The sequence below is a fragment of the Salvia hispanica genome, chromosome 4, assembly GCF_023119035.1.
Source record: "Salvia hispanica cultivar TCC Black 2014 chromosome 4, UniMelb_Shisp_WGS_1.0, whole genome shotgun sequence".
Classification (NCBI taxonomy): Eukaryota; Viridiplantae; Streptophyta; class Magnoliopsida; order Lamiales; family Lamiaceae; genus Salvia; species Salvia hispanica.
The window spans coordinates 40,094,364-40,114,750 of record NC_062968.1 but is presented as its reverse complement, the minus strand read 5'-3'; the positions used below and the strand labels follow the sequence as shown (position 1 = coordinate 40,114,750).

The 20,387-nt window shown below is 39.8% G+C and overlaps 1 protein-coding gene across 2 annotated transcripts in view; it reads right to left on the bottom strand.

Moving 5' to 3' along the window:
• Positions 1 to 9,855: 9,855 nt before the first annotated feature.
• The window catches only part of LOC125185241 (probable serine/threonine-protein kinase PBL11), a 31,173-nt gene continuing 20,641 nt past the window's right edge, over positions 9,856 to 20,387 (bottom strand). Inside the window, exons 1-5 of one of the 2 annotated variants that reach the window (XM_048081747.1) lie at positions 13,011 to 13,202; positions 11,632 to 12,289; positions 11,027 to 11,284; positions 10,781 to 10,900; positions 9,856 to 10,672 (exon numbers count right to left, since the gene is read on the bottom strand). In XM_048081747.1, coding sequence (XP_047937704.1) covers positions 10,043 to 10,672; positions 10,781 to 10,900; positions 11,027 to 11,284; positions 11,632 to 12,288 — 1,665 coding nt within the window. In that variant the 5' untranslated portion in view covers position 12,289; positions 13,011 to 13,202 and the 3' untranslated portion in view covers positions 9,856 to 10,042. Of the gene's footprint in view, positions 10,673 to 10,780; positions 10,901 to 11,026; positions 11,285 to 11,631; positions 12,290 to 13,010; positions 13,203 to 20,387 lie in introns of those variants that run through there. The other variant, XM_048081748.1, reaches the window with a different exon arrangement.

Here is a 20,387-nt window from a genome sequence, read left to right as displayed (position 1 = left end):
TACTCCTATGTTGTCGGATAGGATAACCGATGCTATTTTCGCTCTTGCAGTAATAAAAGTGTACAGGGTGCAAATGTTGGGGTCACAGGTACTGCCAAGAGTACGGATACGAGCACCACGAGCACGAGCGCCGTGACTGCCGGAATCGCCCTTTGGATTTTGGGACAACGGTGGTGTCGAGGTGCTCCCTCCCAAACCTTGTTCGGGTGCCCACTCGTATTGCCCCTCGGGGGCATCTTGCTCGTCCACCAGGTAAGGCCGGTAGCCACCCGGAATTTGCGAACATTGGGTAGGAGGAGGGGGCGAGATATTTGTATCGGACGAAGGGAATGACGATGCGCCGAACCATTCGTGGTTCCATCCGTGGGAGTCAGAGGTGTGATTGCCGGATCCGGACATTTTTGCAAGAGAGAAAGAGTGAGAATTTATTGAGAGCTTTATTGATGAGAGAATTGTTTTGTGTAGTGTGGTTAAATTTTTGTGTTGAAATGAGGGGTATTTATAGATGAAAATGTGAATATTGGGTAAAAATAATGAAAATAAATTAAAAATGGAGAAAAAATGAATACATTTTATTGGGAAGTGGGAAATAATATATTTTTTTAAATTTAAAACAGATATTTTTATATTTTTCGATTTTTTTTAAAAAGAAGGAAAATAGCCAACGGCATTGCCGTTGGCAATCACGCAGCGTCACTCAAGCTCCTCTTCGGCACGGGTGCTCGATGCTAAGAGCAGGGCCGTGCCGTCGGCAAGAGCACAACAACAAGCTGGGTACTCGCCGGGCCAATGGCACGACACGACACCTGCTCTTAGCATCGAGCACCGATACGGATGCTCTAATGAGACGGGGGGGGGTGATGAGGCTCATTTCATGCTTTGGCACGAATTTTGAGTTTAAATGTGCATGATTACTATTTGCGCTTAATTGGAAAAAAGGGCTTGCCTCTGCGATCCGGTGGTTTTGCTACTCTCTGTCATAATTGTGGGTATGTGTTAGGAGAAAAGGTCGTCACTCGTCTAAATCAAGCACGAGAGGTGCTCGATCTTATAAACTCACTCACACAATATGCTTGAATAAAATGCACCAAAGGATTACCCAACAAATATGGAATGAAACTCTCAAATAATTATGAAAAAGGATTACAAAACAGGAACTGAAAGAAAACAAAAATATAAATCCTCCGCAGAGGCCTACGGCTACTGCCATCCCTAAACCGATCTACTCTCAAAGATGATTTCTATCTCCTAAAAATCTCTATATTTATAGACGAGTAGTGCAGCTAAACAAATCAAATAACAAGCTTAACAAGATTGCCTATTCCTTCTCCCATATTTTCTCCATCAGTTAGCTTGAACAAACTAACCAATCAGCTAGATTTGTGGAGCTATCCAGCTGACGCTCACTTGGCTAGACTATCCGTATCAACTGCCTCACCCTCAAAACAGCCTTGCCCTCAAGGCTGAGGTCTAAATTGAAACCAAGTACTTCGTCTGGTGGAGGTTCAAACTCATACTTTTGGATAGTAGCCAGAACATTGAACCATAGAAGATGACCAACTATATGAAGGAATACCAGCATGACCAGATGGGAGAATGGAGCGCCAACTGCTGCATATGGGGGGTTCAGAAAGGAAACCATCGACTGCATAGACTTGTGGACAACAGCAAAAACTAAACCACGCAAAGGCAAGAAAGGAGACCGAATCTAAATATCGGGGCTGGAGGACAACCGTTGTGCTGAAACCATGGTTGTTGTAGGCGGACCAGAGGAAACCATGAGTTTGGCATGGTCAGCAGACGCAGGATCGAAATGTTGCAACAAAGGCAAGAAGGAAGGTTGAAACTGCAGAATATCAGGGCCGTAGGATAGTAGTGGTGCTGTCACCATTGCTGGTGTAGGCATTCAAATATGAAATGATAGAGTTATATACAAAATGAAGGTGGAATGGGATGCTATTTTAGCAAGGGCAAGGACAGGGGATGCTATTGTATGTCGTGGTATCGAGATCAGGGTGGTGTGTTGACGTGTTAATAGCTGGTAACTCCTGCAGGGTTGTTGTAGGTGGACAAGAGGAAGAGGACATCAATGGTGCTGTCACGATGGGTAGGGAAGGTAGGATAGTTGCGGTACTATCATTGGATGTGGGTGTGATTTTTGGCTAGATTTTGGCAACACGATCAGCAGCATCTCCAAAGCGTCACAACAACTCTGGCGTGAATTTGTCCCATGGCAACGAAGACCAACGCATAAGGAGCAATTTTAGCCAGGGCATTGCTGGACCGGATATGGCGTTGATGGCTACATCGACACATCTATCCAATGGGGTTTTGTTGATGAGGAAATATTGGTTTGCCCGCGCGAGCCACGGGAGAGCCTCAGATCCGTGAATGTGGGGATTGTGATTGGTGGTGTGCCACCTAGAATTTTCATGTTGGAGCCGTGCCTGTGTTGTGACAGAATAGATCAGTTATGTAATCGAGATAAACAGAAACGTAAGGAAGACACAGATTTACGTGGTTCACCAACGTTGCGTTGGCTACGTCCACGGGCGGAAATGAAGAACATATATTATTCAGAGTGTTTTTCAGATTACAGAGTTATTCGGCTAGCGGCAAACTATAACGGATTCAAGGCATACTAACAAATCTCCACCTTGACTTGAATTCTCCCTTGCAGACGCATCAATACAATGCCAGATGAATAGCTTGCCTCAGATTTGCCCTCCTCGGGCTATTAACAACTCATGACGTTAAGCAAGTCCAAACAATGTTGAAACTTGCTCTGTGGAACCGGCTTGGTGAACATATCAGCAGTCAGTGGTACCTACTTTCTTTACCTCAATTCTCTTCTCATTCTTCAGAAAATGATACCTCACATCAATATGTTTGGTCCTAATTTTGTATTGGGCTCTAGCCCGTCGTTTGTGTGCCTATTTATATAGAAGTAGGGCGCATAACTTTGTAATCTGAAAAACACTCTGAATAATATCTGTTCTCCGTTTCCGCCCGTGGACGTAGCCAACGCAACGTTGGTGAACCACGTAAATATGTGTCTTCCTTACATTTCTGTTTATCTCGATTACATAATTGCTCTATTCTGTCACAACAAACTGGTATCTAGAGCCTGGTTTTTGAACTAGGATTTCTGAATTCCGCATCTGTTAGGGTTTCTGTGTTAATCGATCAAAATGTCTGCTCTGAACGTGAAGATCGACAAATTCACTTGGAGAAATAGTTTCGGTCTGTGGCAGATCAAGATGCGATCCTTGTTGAAGCAACAAGGGTTGTGGGCGCCGCTAACTGAAAAAGGAAAGGCGAAAAACGCAGACGAGAAGGATGACGAGTGGGTAACCCTAGATGAAAAGGCTCACTCGACAATCATGTTGTGCCTATCTGACGAAGTTATCATCGAAGTCGCTGATCAGGAAACTGCGGCTGCCCTCTGGACGAAGTTGGAGAGTCTATACATGACGAAGTCTCTAACCAATAAGTTGATCCTAAAGCAACGTTTGTTCCGATTACGCATGCTGGAAGGTACGTGCTGGGGTTTGGTGCCCCTTACACAGTGGAAGACTTGTACAAAACAAATAAATCAGATACAAATCTATTTGACCGATTATGCGATTAATCAATTCACATGTTAAACAGATAATTGCATGCTAGAACGCAAATAATTCATGCTTAGAAAATATGAATCCTAAACATGATTTCTAGGTTTAGGGTTACCGATTTTGATTCTCCAAAGAATCGACGATTGCTCGCGCCTTCTCCACGTGATGATCTTCAATACTAGAGCACAGATCTTCTGACTGGTTCCCGAACCGTATCTCGATATCGTGGTGAGCTGATCTTATCAAAATACTAGGACTCGAATAAAGAAGACAGAAAAATCTCACGGAGGAGAGCTGAGAGAATTTTCGAGCTCCTCTAAAAACAGAGGGGGACGAAAATTTCTACTACTAATTATGTTTCTGTCTTTCCTTTATTCTCCTATTTGTATTAAGTTCATATTGGGCCCAGTCAGAGATCTATGGAAGGTTTTGGATATGGGCTCCCCCAATTAGCTTTTTACTAATTAAATTGAACCCACAATTTAATACAAGCTTATATTGGAATATTACGAGCAGCCACTACAGAAGTAATATTGCACTCCCCATCCAAATCCGAAATTATAAGTATTCCGGGTTTCCATTGCTTGTTAATTATTTATTTCCCGCGCTTAAGATATAAATGTCCATTAATAAATTAATGTCTGCTATGGACTTAACTAATTAACATCTTATTAATTCCAAGAGTGGACTTAGCAAGAAACACTTATTTATTATTTATAGACTGATAAAACTCCAACTGGCCAGTTTTCTAAATAATAAAACCTTGTTCGAGCTCCTCTTGAGGACATTATCAAACGAGACTCACCTCGCGCACGATTCAACATAATAGCAATCCTAGCACCGCTAGATATTAATCACCACTACCCAATATATTAGGATTATTGGGTTGCGAAAAACCCGCACCATTTGATAAGTCAAAGTAGTGCATAATCAATACCGTATGCTCAATACTAACGTATGTAGATTAAGAAATAGTTATTTATCAAGACCTAGTCTTTCAGTAGATAGCATAAAGACACGTCTTGCTGTTAGATCCATTCAGTGCTATACCACACCAACGTCATCTTATTTCAGTAAGGCTTAGAAATAATCGGATTGACATTGCACCCTTTCACGATAGGTAGTCTATGTTGGGGTTTGTATACTAAAAGATGCTTCGAGCGTACATGCCTTTGTACAGTCAGCTTGTGCATGTATACGAGAAATGCCACGTCCACTTGTTTACCTAATTATGAGAATAAATAATATAATATAATGGTTTATTATTGAAATATGATAAACAAGTCTAAGGCTTTTTACTAAGAAGGTCAAGTAGGGAAATTCGATGAATCTCCTCATGAGTTTTCCAGTAGGGGACTTGGCCAGATCTAGTAAGAAGAAAAACGTATTCACAACCTAGATAGGCTTTGGCTACCTATTGGTACGGTTGCGGTGTTTGTGATAATTCTCTCTTACCTAAGATGAGATTAGTAACACCGGTGTGGTAAAGCACTGAAAGGATCTAATCCGAAATGTATTCTTTATTGCTATCTACTGAAAGAATATATTTCAGAAAGTTTTGTATTTTCTAGTCTATGATATTAATATCAATATTGTTTATTCAATCAAACGCCACTTTGACTTATCAATATGTGAGAGTTTGTACGTAACTCAAGTTCATGATATCTTGGGTGGTAGTAATTGAATAACATGAAGGTATTGGAATATTATTTCATAGAATTCGCGTGCCCAGTGTGGTATGATTAAATCCCTAAGGGGTGATCCCCAAGAGGTGTTTGAAAAATGAATTTATTATTCAGAAAACTGCGCAGTTGGAATTTATTCCACGAATAATAAATAAAGTTTCAAACTAGAAAAACTCTTTGGAGAATTAATTTAATTCTAGTCACATAGCAGACAAAAGAATTAAATTGACGGATCAAGATAATCTTAAACGCGGGAAATATTATAAAATAAAATGGACCCAAGTTATTTGTAATTTGGTGATTTAAGTGGGAGTGCAATATTATTCTTTAGTGGAACAAAATAATATTCCATTGATAATATATTAAATCATGGGTCATTTGATTTAATTAGTTAATTATCTAATGGGTGAGCTCAACACTTAAGTCATTTCATGGATCCCCATCCTAGCCCAACAAGTCCATTATAAATAGTGATGAGATGTGGAAACCCTAGCACACCACAAGTCACACCTCTCAACCCTAACCCTAGCCGCCACTAGCGTGGCCTCTCTCTCCCTCATTTGGCTCGATTTTCGAGCCTCCAAGAAATAGGGAGCTAGGGTTTTTGGTTTGATCTTGTCTTGTTCATTCTAATCCATAGAATTGAATTGAGATAGATAGTTTGGTGTAGTGTTCCTCCTAGATCTCATCAAGACTATTTTGGTTGTTCAAGATCCGCCCACATAGATGAATAACCAAGGACAAGGGAATAGGTTGGAAGATTCACGGTCGATAAACCAAGGATCTCCGGGTGGTGCAACTAGCAACGTCAATCCAATGATGGATCGAGAGGTAACAATCGAATCTACATCGAATATGCATGATTATTTGTTTATTTGATGTTATATCTATAGATCTATGTAAATTGCATGAAATTGGAGTCGAATGCATAATCACCTAAATAGATCCGTCTAGGACCTGTTTGGTTTCCGTGTCTTCCGCTGCGGTAGTCCCAACAACCAGTCTACTAAGCAAAGCATTGCATAGAACCGATTGTGTTACCTTAAAGTGAACGACGCCCACAACCAGTCTACTAAGCAAAAGACTTAGACTTTGTTTGCTTCTTATACATTTAAATGTTTAAAAAACATCTTATAAATGCACAAGCAAACACAATGTAGTAATAATAGTGATCTATTCGTGCGAAACTGCTCGAATAATACCGAATCAGGTTAAAAGTGGATTGTAGAGTTTTACGTATACAAGCAAAATTCTATTCGAGCGAAACTTGCTTGAAACATGCTTTTCAGTATACCAATTCTAACAGTACCCCCTTCGGGACCATCTGGAAAATCTGAATAAAATATTATTGGATTTGCGTAACGTTGAAGTTAAAGTAGAAGATGGGGATGATGCTTTAATTCTGCTAGTTTCTTTGCCCGAGTCGTACGAGAATTTCGTTGAGTCTTTTATGACTGGGAAAGAAACTCTGTCTCTGGAAGATGTTCGATCTGCTCTCCACACCAGAGAAGATCGACAACAGGCAACTAGTTCAGCCACATAAAGTTAGGCGTCGGGATTATCTGCTACGGGTACAGGTCAGAAGAAATCTGGAATGAAAAAGTCAAAATCAAAAGGTGGATTGAAAGGTTTCCAACCCGGCAACATCTGCCGATATTCCAAAGAACCAGGGCACTGGAAGTATGATAGTCCGAAGAAGAAAAAGAAAGAGGGCAAGAAAGGGGATGCCAATGGTTCAACAACTGTGGCAGAAGCTGATGACTCAGATTCTGAAGAACTGATAATGGTTTGGAATTTTGTTCGTTTGAGTTCAATGAGTTCTGCAAGAACGAGGGGATTGTTCGCCACCACACTATTAGACATACGCTGCAGCAGAATGGTGTGGCAGAACGCATGAATCAAACACTGCTGGAAAGAGCGAGATGCATTCTTTTCCAGGCTGGGTTGACTAGGAAGTTTTGGGCAGAAACAGTAGACACGGCGTGCTACTTGATCAACCGTGGACCTCACAGGCATTGACTGCAAGACACCTTATGAGGTATGGTCTAATACACCTGCAGATTACTCGTTGCTGAGAGTTTTTGGAAGTACTGTTTACTATCATGTGAGTGAGGCCTTTTGGGAGTGACCCAAAAATAAATCCGTGCAGGCTTGACCCAAAGCGGACAATATCAAACTAATGTTTGCCGACGCCAACAATCCTAACAAGTGGTATTAGAGCTAGGTTGGCGTCGGGTCTGGTCCGATTTGCGAGACCCATGTTTAAGTGGGGCCGACGATCCGTCTGATTCGGAGCCCATTATGTGTTTCGATGTGGTCTCGGTTTGAGGGGGAGGTTTGTCAGTACAAACCTATCCCACATCGGACATTTGAGGAAAGTTGGAAGGTGTATATAATTCCTGTCCAACTCCAATTAGTTTGAGGTCTTTTGGGAGTGACCCAAAAACAAATCCGTGGTGTGGGCTTGACCCAAAGTGGACAATATCAAACTAATACTGCCGACGCCGACAATCCTGACAGCCTGTTAGATGAATCTTTAGGGAACAAACCAGTAGTCTGTTCGGATTCCCATAAAAGAGAGCAGCCCCCATTTCCGCCCTAAACTTCTGAGTTGAGAACCCAGCGCCAATACACCTTCGCCCATTTTCAGGCATTGAATTTTCAATTCATTGACCATAGTGGTCAACGTCTCCGTCTTCCTCTCCAGATCACCGACAACCTTCTCCAAACCATCCAAATGGGTATCTGTGTTACACAGAGCCACCATCGCTCACCGCACCAATTGTGAGGAGTAAAGGCTGTCACTCGTCTAAATCAAGCACGATAGGTGCTTGATCTTATAAATTCACTCATACAATCAGCTTGAATAAAATGCACCAAAGGATTACCCAACAAATCTGGAACGAATAATTATGAAGAAGGATTACAGAACTGGAATGGAAAGAAAACAAAAATATAAATCCTCCGCAGAGGCCTACTGCCATCCCTAAACCGATCTACTCTCAAAGATAATTTCTATCTCCTAAAAATCTCTATATTTATAGACGATTAGTGCAGCTAAACAAATCAAATAACAAGCTTAACAAGATTGCCTATTCCTTCTCCCATATTTTCTCTATCAGTTAGCTTGAACAAACCAATCAATCAGCTAGATTTGTGGAGCTATCCTCCTGGCACTCACTTGGCTAGACTATCCGTATCAGTATGTCTCATCTCTCTCTGAATAGTTAGGTTTAATTGAACGAAATCTTGTTTAATCGTGGCTTTAATTTTGTTTGAACTAGGATGCTTAAATCTGATCTTCACTTTTTTCAAATAAAATTGAAGAATTAAGGTGAATGGGCTGATGCCTAAATCATGGAGTTTTTTCTGATGCTGCTGTCTTATTATTTTGCTATACCTCTTATTACTGATTAAGATTGGATTGTTTATGAAACGACGACTCTAATATAGGGAACAAGAACAATGGACTCAATGCGACAGTTGTTTAAAATGGCGAAAACTGCCACTTGATCTTCTGCTCCCTCCCAAATGGACATGTCATGTCAAGACAATATCGACGACCCAATGAGGTTTGTTTCGTTGGATTCTTGAATTTTCTTTCGAAAGGCAAGATCTTGAGCTTCTTACCGACATGCTTTTGAAATCAGATGCTCATGTTCTGCTCCCGACGAATTGGACTCAAGGGTACTTGAGAATCTTGTCATGCACAAGGGTATGTATGCATCACTCAACACCATTCATGGCTTCTGTGATTTTAGATTTAGTGAAAATCAGCATTTTATACAAATTTTCATTTGTCATGCAGATTTCACCAAAAGGAGAGCATTAACAAGCCTCAAACCAGTATACGGACAAGAATATCAGGAAAACGTCGAAGCACAGACAAACTGAGCACCTGCTGGGGGAAACATGAGCGAGCCAGGATCTTCATCTGTGGCAACAACCTCAAGACATCCTAGGCATCGTCCGGGCTGCTCCTGCATCGTCTGCATACAGCCCCCCAGTGGGAAGGACAAGCACAAGCCAACGGTCTTACATGCTTGGTGTTCGAGCAGCAAGAGAGTTCAACGCCTGTCATAGCTCAGGCCTCGGGGGAGACGACAACCCCACCAGCACAAGACGATGTTGGTTGCTGGACTGCTGATCAAGAGCAGAAGGGCAGCAGTAACTTATCGGAAAAAGATCAGAGAGAAGACGACACATCATGATCTCTCTCTTATGAGTTTGTGTACTGAAATCTTGCCATGAGTGAAGTATAAATGGATTGAGAAGTAATATTTGATATGGTAATTATCTTTCCATAAAAACTGTGGTTGTGTGTGTGTGTGAGAGAGAGAGAGAGAGAGCATATAATCATCAACAATACATTATACTACCTCCGTATTTGAAAAATAGAAACATTTGAAATGATACCGGTTTTAATGCACAATTCGTAAAGTAAGAGAGAAAAATTAGTAAAGTAAGAAAGAGAATGAAAAAAAATGAATGAAAAAGAAAGACGAAGAGAAAAAAGTAGTAAAAGATTCTGAAGTCTCTATTTTTAAGAGATAGACTAAAATGAAAATAGTTGATATTTTTAAAATACGGAGGTAGTATACCAAAAAACTATGCCCCAGATAAATTTCTGGCCAACTATGTGAAGCTATCCTAATCTTCTTTATAATACTATGTACTTACTCACATTTCATAATGGAAAAAGAAAAAAAAGGAGAATGAATTAAAAAAAATAAATCTCGCTAACTATTGAAATCCTTCCACACTAGATATACGAACAGTTGAGGATGATGATCTCCGGCTTTCCTGTCGATCAATTTCTTCCAATGTATACGAAGATGAACTTGATCTAGGAGGTAGAGCCAAGGGCAGCGCATGCATACTTTGAGGGGTCACGAGTGGTCTAGTTGGAGGCGTAGGAGAACAATTTGATCTAGTAGGTGGAGTGACGATCCCATTCAGACTAGGTGATCTTGACATATTCTTCTGACTAACCGATCCTGGCTCTTGCAGAGGAAATCGAGAGGTATACTTCATGTCTTGTACAGCTTTGAGATGCTCCACAACAGTTCTCATTGTTGGCCTCTCTGACGGATCTACTAGGAGACATCGTTGAGCAATATCAGCTACTGTCCGAGCTGCTTTCACAGGGAAGCGGCCCTTTAGCTGAGGATCCATAATTAGAGACAATCTACAGTCATCAGCCAGGAACGGCCGACTCCACTTCACTAGATTCCTCTCTTCTTTAGGATGCCGGCTGTCAAGATTTTTCCTGCCTGTAAGCAATTCAAGCAGCACAATACCAAAACTCCAGACATTACTCTTTGGGGTAAGTAAACCCTTCTCCAGTGTCTCCAGTGAAAGATTTGCCACAGCCTGAAACAAGCAATGTGTAATTTTAGCACAATATTATGCACTTCTCCCTCCCGCACCCACATCAACGTGGTGGACAATGTGCTAGATATAAGTCTCAATAGCACTTACAACAGAGTCATTGGAGATATCCCCTTCTGGAATGTGGCTTATGCAGCCATATCCAGAAAGTTTTGCACTAAAATCCTTGTCGATCTGTATATTTGCAGTTGAAAATTCATGGAACATCGCCTGTCAAGGAGCAAAAGCATAAGTTAGTTAACTATATAACAATAGTAGCCAATTGATGATAGCAAGGACCAAAGATAGTTTACAATTTATAAGGGGTGTATGTAACGTCTGTATATTTTTTGTTACCTGAAAGGGTCCTTCCTCATGTAGAAAGGTTAGACCATGAGCAGCACATAAAGAAACTTTCATTCTACTATTCCAGTCAATGGGTGGACCATCTGATCTTCCATATAAAAGCCTATCCAAACTCCCATGGAATAGCCTCTCGTACACTAACATGCGGTGGTCTGAGCCTTCACGAGCATGAAAACCAATCAATTTACAGAGGTATGGATGTTGCAAAGAAGCAAGAGTATTCACATCATTCACAAACTCCTTCAACCCCTGAAAAGCATGACAATATCAGATTAATCTGCATGACAAAATCTAATACAACAGGCACAAGAGCTTGAAGACAAGAATTATGATGTGGACAGAAGCTTGCTATTGAAGGGTAATAGGCTCTCTATCTCTATCCTAGACTCCCAGTACAATATATCAGTCCCCCTAATCACACAGAGCGTAGAAACCATGCGCTAACTGGAGTGGACAGAAACACAGCACAACCAATGTGGATAACAGAATCCCCCAATTCTATCCCAATGAATATAACTCCAATAACTTCGACAAATAAGCTGGACTGAAATTCAAATACCAAACTAGACATATGAAATCCTACAAACTTATAGTACCTGATTGCAAGGGTGAAGACGGGTTACAGTGGCTTCGAGTTTTCTTGATCCAGATGCATCCTCTGCAAAAGAAGCCCGATAGATGACAGAAGAGAAACCTTCAGACATGAACCTCTCAGGAGAGAAGTTATGACAAGCTGATGCAAGCTCTTCGTAAGAAAAGTTAACAGGTATTCCTTTAACGGCCAGAGTTGGATGTGGATTAGGAGGCAGCGGAAGCGGCCCTGACATATCAAGCGGGCCACTAGAATTTATCATCTTAAAACTCGTCGTAGCCTTAAAAGTATTTGTGCCACGGGGCGACGGTAGAGGAAGAGGCTGAGAACTTGGTGAATTATATTCTTTCATTGACCCAAGATGACTCCCAGACTCTCCCTGTTCCTCATATTCTGTAGATGCAAGTGCATCTTGTTCTGCAATATCAAGACTTGAAGGTGCTGATAATGCACGTGCCCTGCTACTGCTTACTCTATTAAAAGACTGAACAGGTTTTACTCTGGTTTTAAAACTTGGTGGCGCAGACTGTAAAGAACGTGTCTGGCACTGGGGTTCAGGCAATGCAGTCGGGGAATGCTCCTGTGGATTAACACGTTTAACATAGATTTTCTTCTCGGGTTTCTTCTTCTTCTTACTCTTTAAAACCGTAAAGCAACCCATGCTGCAAGAGAAAGATAAACAAACTTCAGGAAGCAAGTTCCTGCCAAAGGACATTGTATGAAAGGCATTTAATATGCTAGCAAACTATATATCTGATTCTCATTACAAATCGATCAAAAATGTTCCATTCTGCATACAAGAGAGTACCAAAATTCTGCAACTATTGGAGACTGATTTTAAAGAAGAAAAAACTTATGCATTTAACCATATAACTTAGCTTAGCAAGAAGTGAAGTTCGTATCACATAAATATCAGCAATTGGATTTCTAATTGAACTTTCCTAATGGAAACACATAATTGATCATAACAATTATGCTAAACAGAAAAAACTAAAAGCACTAAATCTTTCAGCATTTCTGTTCATTTACCAACGCCCAAAATGGTTGGTGTGCTCAATCTGATTCCAAAATATCACATAAATACATTCATAGTCGAATTTCGTGACTCGAATTTATTAAATTCTAAAGATTTGTGAAGCAAATTAAGAACTTGCCATGTTTTTAGTCCAGCTCGTAGGGTAGACACAAACAAGCACACAGAGTAATGAAATTGAAATCGAGTCCAAGATCCAGATTTTCACCAATAATAACAATATGAAATTCAGAGAAATGTATTGATTTGATTAGATATTCCGCCCAAATTCCAGACTAATTCGCCGCGAAATGGCAATCACAAAGCGAAAGGTAAATTAATCAGCAAAGAAAGAGGAAAAGAGAACTAACAGGAAGGCGAAATTCAGCTGAAACTTGAGCTCTTTTTGGGGGAAGAATTGAATAATTTCTATTACTTATATCCACGGAATATACAAGCATCGATGATGTAAAATATCCAATTCTAATAGATGAGGTGAAATTTCAAAATTTGCAACTTCAAATTTAGTGGAAAGAGAAGAACCCTACAGGCAAGTCAAATGAATACAGATGTGCGCTGATGATTACCATCCTTTTTCCTCACTCTCTTTTTGTTTATGTTTTTTTTTTTTTTTTTCAAATTCTTTTATATTACTCCCTCAGTAAAAAAAATAAAAAAAATAACTCCCTGCACTGTGAAATAGGCACGAGTTTTAGTGCAAAATTGATAAGGTAAGAAAGACTATTATTGGTGGAGAATGAGTCTCACCTCAATAAAAAGAAAATAATTTTCAAAATTAAAAAGTGCATATTCTCGTGGGACGGACTAAAAAAAAATATTTTTGTAGGACGGATGAAGTAATATATAAGACCTAGATCTCATTAGATATGAAACATTTGCTTGCAGGCCTGAGATTTATATAGTGTTATTTTTTGAGTTCATGAGAAGCGAATAAAATAAGAGAGATAAAAAAAATTAGAGACGATGTTTTTATTTTAGGAAACATTTTATTTTTAATGGAACAATTAAGAAAGGAAAACGTTTCATTTTGATGAGACTAAGGAAGTGATGAGGCTCATTTAATGCCTTGGCTTTTGACTGTTTTACCCGCTTTTTTAAGAGACAATACATGAATTTCGAGTTTAAATGTGCAGGTTTACTATTAAATCAGTTACAAGAAGCAACTTGACCAAGAGGATAAAAAAGTTTGGAGCAAAAATACAATTAAATGTCTACAAAACTGATCAAGTGGAGCATAATCAAATTCGTGCAGCGTTTGCGTGATGCGGAGCCAGTCAAAGGCAAAATCACTGAAGAGGGTTGATGCAATCTGGACGAGAGACTACACCATGAACTCAGAGTGAAGAAGGAAGTTGAGCTGAATAAAATCCTAAGGGCAAAGTTGTCCAGTTAAAGGAGAAGTAACTCTAGGGATTTGTGTCATACTGCCCTATAAATAGAAGGATCAACATGAAAGGAAGAGAGCCTTGATCCATCCAACCTACCACCTCCAAAAACCTTCGGCAACCAGCCGAAGGAGAAGTTCAACCATGCCACTTCCATTCCAGCCGACGTAGTCAGCCAAGCAGCAGTTCCGACGTTATTAAGAGTTTAAGCATTTCGTTTCCGTTTTCATTTCCATTTTCGTTTCTAGTTCTAGGCTTTTGTCTAGATTTCAGTCTTTCGTAGTTAACTTGTAGTTGATCTTCAACTCGTTGTTTAGTTGTACTTTGATTTCGTTTATGCCTTGCTTTCCGATCTTGCTTTAGTTCAAGTTATTTAGTTGTTTTGTTTGGTTTGCCTTTCGTATTTCAAGCTAAGATCTGTTGTTGTTTCGTGCGAGCTTCATTTCAAAAGTAGATCTACTGTTTTCTTAAGTGTTTGCATGTTTTTCTTTGATTTCATTGCATGATTCCAAGTTGTTCTGTTCAGTAAGCTCTTATCTGTTGGTCAGTTTGATTGATCAAGGTGAATCTGGTTTCGTTTGTGTTTCCGAGTTCGATCTTGCATTTTTACGTTTTCGAGCTTAGAGATTCAACCATTGAAGCTTGGTGAAGAAGAAAATGTCCAAATCAAGTCTGGGACCAAAAATATTCCTTATGCTTTTAGTACTTGTTACTTTTTTAGCTTTCGCTAGGTAGTTGGTTAGGGTTAGTAAGTTTCAGTTTTCTGCTTTTCATTCCAGGTGGAAAAGTAGTTAATGCCGTATATTTTCGCACATCATTTCAAGTCATGGTTTAGTTAAGTCACCCCCGACCTCCTGGTCAGTTTAAGTTTAACATCTGTTTCCATTTCACTCTTCTTAGGTTAGTCTCAACCCCATAAATTGTGGTAGCAAACCCGTCAAGATGTCAAAGCGACTATACACGTCCTCTCCATCTCTGTGGGATCGATCCTTACTCCGCTATACTAGCCAGTAGAAGTGGGTTGAGATTTTTGATACGGGTTTAGGCATAGATTCAACGACAAAACTAGGTCTAGATACTCTCTTGGCCAAGTTGAAGCACCGCGACACACACATAATCTATATATTTGCACTAGTGCGCACGTTAAGCCTAGACGGGTCCTATCAGGAAGTAAAAATTTACTTCCCTGTCTATCATATAAAGAATTACTTTGACTCAACACGTATTTTAAGAAATTTATTGACTTTATAAAGAAAAGTTAATGGAGAAAGTAAACGTAATGTGAGACCCATTTTTAGGACTGTGAGCGTAAAAATTAATTGAAATATGAAATCAGCATACCAAAAATAGAAATAAATAAATGGTTCTTTAAATCATGGACAACCCAAAATTACAGAATTATACTCCCTCCGTTCCCAAAAGATTGAAAAAATTGTAAATGACGTGAGATTTAAGGTGCAATTGATAAAGTAAGAGAGAGATGAGAAAAAATAAGAGAGAGAGGAAAAAAGGTAGTGAAATGAATGCTAGTGGATTGTGGAGTCCATATTATAATGATGTATATGATTATTATTTGTTGAATAACTTTCCATATTTAGATTTTGTCTAATTTATGGGGATGACTCAAAATGATAAAACTAGTCTATTTATTTAGAATAGAGAGAGTAATTTTTAAAATGGTGGATGAAATATTTTTTTATCCGTTCAATACATTGAAAATCCTCTAGCTCTTTTGCTCTTCTTCTTATGTCTTCTGTCGTTTTGGATTACTCAAGTTAAATCGCCAAACCGATCCAGCTAGCCAGGTGTATGTCTTCTACCTGCAAAATGCCGGTGAGTGGATCCAGCGGAGATTTAGACTGGTCAACTTGATTTAGATCCGACTTGAGTGAGAGCTCAAAAGCGTTTTCAAAACTCTAACCCACAATACTATTAACTAGTATAGGGAAGTAAGGATCGATCCCACAGAGACGATGTGTTTTACATTTGTTGCAGACACGAATGGGAATGGCTGACCACGTTTTCCAAAGGGTGAGTTAAGTTAAACTACTTGACTTGAGAGACTAAACTAAATAAACTCGATCTACTATCTAAAAGGAATAAACTCTACTGATCAACTCATCATGAAATTTCTTAAAATGGACAAGCGAATAAAGTAGAGGATTGCCAATCTCCCAAAGCGTACGATAAAGTAAAACTTTTCTAACAACTTCATCTTTATCACCGAATCAACATGAAAAATAGAGCACAATCGAGATCTTTGAACATTTGCGAACAACGAAGCTATCATAATGACTTGTGAATTTAAATCTCCCCCTAATAACTAAACTACACTTACGTTAATAAGAAACTAAACTACACTTATGTAAATAAGAAACTAAACCATAGTCATCAGGAATAACAACTCATCTATCGGATCTAAACATCCTAAAACACTACATCCATAATTTTCTTGCAACTAGACAAAACATAAATTTAAAACTCAGATCTAAGATCGAACCAAAACAAAACACTTGAGCAAAGATATGCATCAAAAATCGGAAATCAAAAGTAGATCGAGAATTTATGCATGATAGAAACATTCCAACGAGAATGGAAATCATAACACTAAATTTACTGAATCCAAACATCAAGAGTTTGCAACAAAAGGCATAAACTGAAAATAGACATAAACAAAGACGAAATTGTTCATCGCCCTTATCGAAGTGGAATTACATAACCAAATGCTTAGGGTGAATGAAACCAACACTAAACTAAACTAGAATGGAACCAATTGTGTATTTATAGAATTGGGAAGATGAAGTAATATGAGCTCCGATTTATCTAAAAGATAGCCCAATTCCCAAAAAGTTTCTCCATGCGTATACGTGACCCCTCTCCACTCGTCCGGGCTTTCTATACATAGAGGGGCGTAGGGCTCGATCCCTAGGGTACCATCCTCTCAAAATGTCATTCGCCTTCATTTTTGTGGTGGCGTCTTTAGCTCTATCTCACATGCGTAAAGCCCCTTTAGCTGCATCGATTCGACTTGATCAACGACCTTGTATTTTTTGACTTCATTTCTTGATCCGCTGTCGTTGGGCGATCTTTCATTTTTGAATATGGGGGAAATTCCACACACACGCTCTTATTTGCATGTTAGGTTTACGATTTGAGTGTAGTTTTTGATGGGGTTTGGTGCCCCTTTGCAATGGAAGACTTGTACAAAAAAATCGGACACGGATCTATTTGACCGATTATGCGATTAATCAATTCACAAGTTAAACGAGATAATTGCATTTTTAGAACATAAATAATTCATGCTTAGAAAATATAAACCCTAAACATGATTTCTCGTTTAGGTTAGATTGATTCCCCAAAGAATCGACGATTGTTTCCCCTTCTCCACGATGATCTTCAATACTAGACCATGGATCTTGTTGGTTTCCCCAGTATTCGATATCGGGGTGGTGATCTTATCAAAATACTAGGACTCGAATAAAAGAAGAATTTCTCAAGCACTATGGAGAAAATACTAGGAGTCCCGATTTGAAATTTTTTCGTTCGCAATTAGTAGTCTCGATTTTTTTTTACTATAAATGATAAGTATGTTCCACATTTCACTTCTCCTTAAATAATGTGAATCAAATTGGAGTTTTTTTTTGTTTGCTAAAATTGCATTTAAGTTTAAAGATTAGACCCGGTTGAAACAACTCGGGGCCGGGAGTTAAGTTTGAACAAGATCTAAGAATGGGTGATAAAAAGGTCTAAAACAGTTTAAAAAAGACAAAAGGAAGAGTTTGAAATAAAAAATTACGGGAAGTGAGTCACTGTTCAACATCAAGTCAAACCCAAACTCCCCAAGCTAAACCGGCTTCAAATTTGGCGACTTGTTGTGTTAACACCATGTTGGGGGAACTCAAAATTTTGGGAGCCCTTCACCCGAACGGCGGTTCCACCATGTTAAACCCGGGGTTCGGAGCAAACGAGCCTTCTCTATTAACCGAACAAATTTGAGCTAAGAGTATAAATAGATTGGATACTTTTTTAAACAGCTTGAAAAATAGAAAAAAAAGACTTTAAAGTAGAATTTCCCATCCAACTATGTTTGTCTCCATGATATTTGATATGCTTGGATTTTGCCTATTTTGGTGTTTATTTGGGTTTTTGAGCAAAGTTGCATTACATGTCCATTATTTCAATTTTATCTTTTTTGGCATTTTAACGTGTTTTGTGAAAATGTGCAAAATAGAGCCAAAAAAGAAAAAAAAAGTCAAGAAAAAGGGGAGTTTTTGAGGGCGGAGTTTTTGGTGCAACGCGCCCCCTTTAGCGGTCCGCTTAAAATTTAGAGCGAAAAGAAGAACACGCCCCATTTTGGGGTTGTGTGCAACGCCCCAAGATCCGTAGCTAGGGAATGATTCCCCTGGAAAACCAAAACAAGTGCATCGCCCCGGACGAGATAAGAAGTCGGATGATTTGCGGTGTTTTGGAACTTTGGGTCCCCACAAAAACTCCGATAAAAGCCATATTTTCTCTCCAAACAAATACTAGAAGAAAAATTTACCTATCAAGGCCCCAACTTGGAGGCTATAAATACCCCCCCAGCATCTATGAACCTTTTCACTAATTTGAGCATAATATTTGGAAATTCTGTTTTTTTTCCTTTCCTTCGGGGTAAACGGGTTTATTAGCTTAATTAATTTTGTTTTGAAGATGTGTAATCGTACATTCCTGTTGTAATTCGACTTTGGAGTAATTTAAGTATCTTCGTTGAAGGAAATAAAGTGCAAGGAAAATTTAAGTTTCAAGAATAAAAGTGGAGAAAATGCTTTATTAGAGAAATGTGGATACACCGTGAAGAAATAGAAATACAAAGGATTATGGAAAGTACAAGTCTTAAACATGCATACAATGCTACAAGTTGTGGGACCCATTTCCCTTGCATGAATTTAGGGAGTACGAAGCCTAAAGGAGAGGGCTCAAGGTCTAATGCTTGACCATTAGCTAACTCTAGCAATAAATCAAAGTAAGAAGTTTAGTAGATTTCCATCCTCTCGGTCCTTGCACCAGAATCCAACTTTTGACAACTATATACCGTCATGATAACACAAAAGGGGGTTAGAAGATATGCCAACCAAAATTTCAAGGTTTAGACTTAGCAAGGAAAGGGTAAGAATCTCAAGCTCCTCGGAGCCTTGCAAAGTGTCAAGAGTCAGAGTCAAGATATTCAAAATCTCCGAGGAAAGGAGTAAAGACATTGGTGACTAGGAATGAGCTCATGATAGAGCCAAAAGAGAACATATAGTACAAAGCAAACATCACCAATATCAGTCAAAATAAGACTCCCCAAGGTTATCATGAATTAGGCAATGGATGCTAAATATACCGACAGAAAGAAGGAGAGCTAGCGACCCAGAAAAAAGGAGCCTTGCCTCCAAGTCTCAAGCACAAAGGCCAAGATGGAAGCTATATGAGCCCCAATCTCCTTCTCCTCCCCTCATTCTCAACACTCTATAATTTCACCAAATAAGTCAAGGAATATAGCAAGGGAGGGAGGAGGAGCAAGGAGGAGATTTTGAGGCGAGACATCGGTCCCAGTCGAGAGGATTCATCAAAGTGAGGTAACAACCTCAACACCCATCTCCATCGCATCATGTAGATCAACCACAATAGATAGCCAATAACTTAGATTCTTAGAAGCTCAATAGAATATTCATAGCAGTAGCAAGTATAAAGAACCAAACATCAACGATGGTACCAATGCTTAGTCAAGTATGGGATACTCCCAAATCAGTAAACTACAAGTATGACAATCATAGAAACAAGACTAAGTGTAGCAAAAACAATAGCAAGCTCCTTCCAGTATTAAGTACAACCAAGTTTCGAATCAATAAGCACTAGAGAGCCCCCAAAGCTTTGTTTTTATTGTAGAAATTGAGTAGAAGGGAAAGGGAGGAAGCTTAGCTTAGGCGGAGGGTGCATTGCGGCGAGCAAGCGTCGGCAGTCCGAAAATTTCCGCAGCAGGTACATGCGCAGGCGGAGAGAGAAAGAAGGAGGCGATGCCTCCTCTCTTCTAGGTTCGCAGGGACGCGGCGCGGACGGAGCGTCGTCGGAGAACGCGGCGAAGCCCGCGCGACGCAGGTGAGGCGCGATTCCGCCGAGAAGAGAAGGGACGGAGAGAAGATGATGGAGCAGCGGCGGTGCGTGCTATGCGCTGCCGGCGACGAGAGAGGCGCCGGCCGGAGCGGCGAGCACGAGGATGAGACGCCGCGGGTTCTTCGATGTGATTTTAATTTGGGGATTTACTATGGGTTAAATGATGAGAAGAAAGGGTTTTAGGAGAAGAAGGAGGAGCTCACGGCA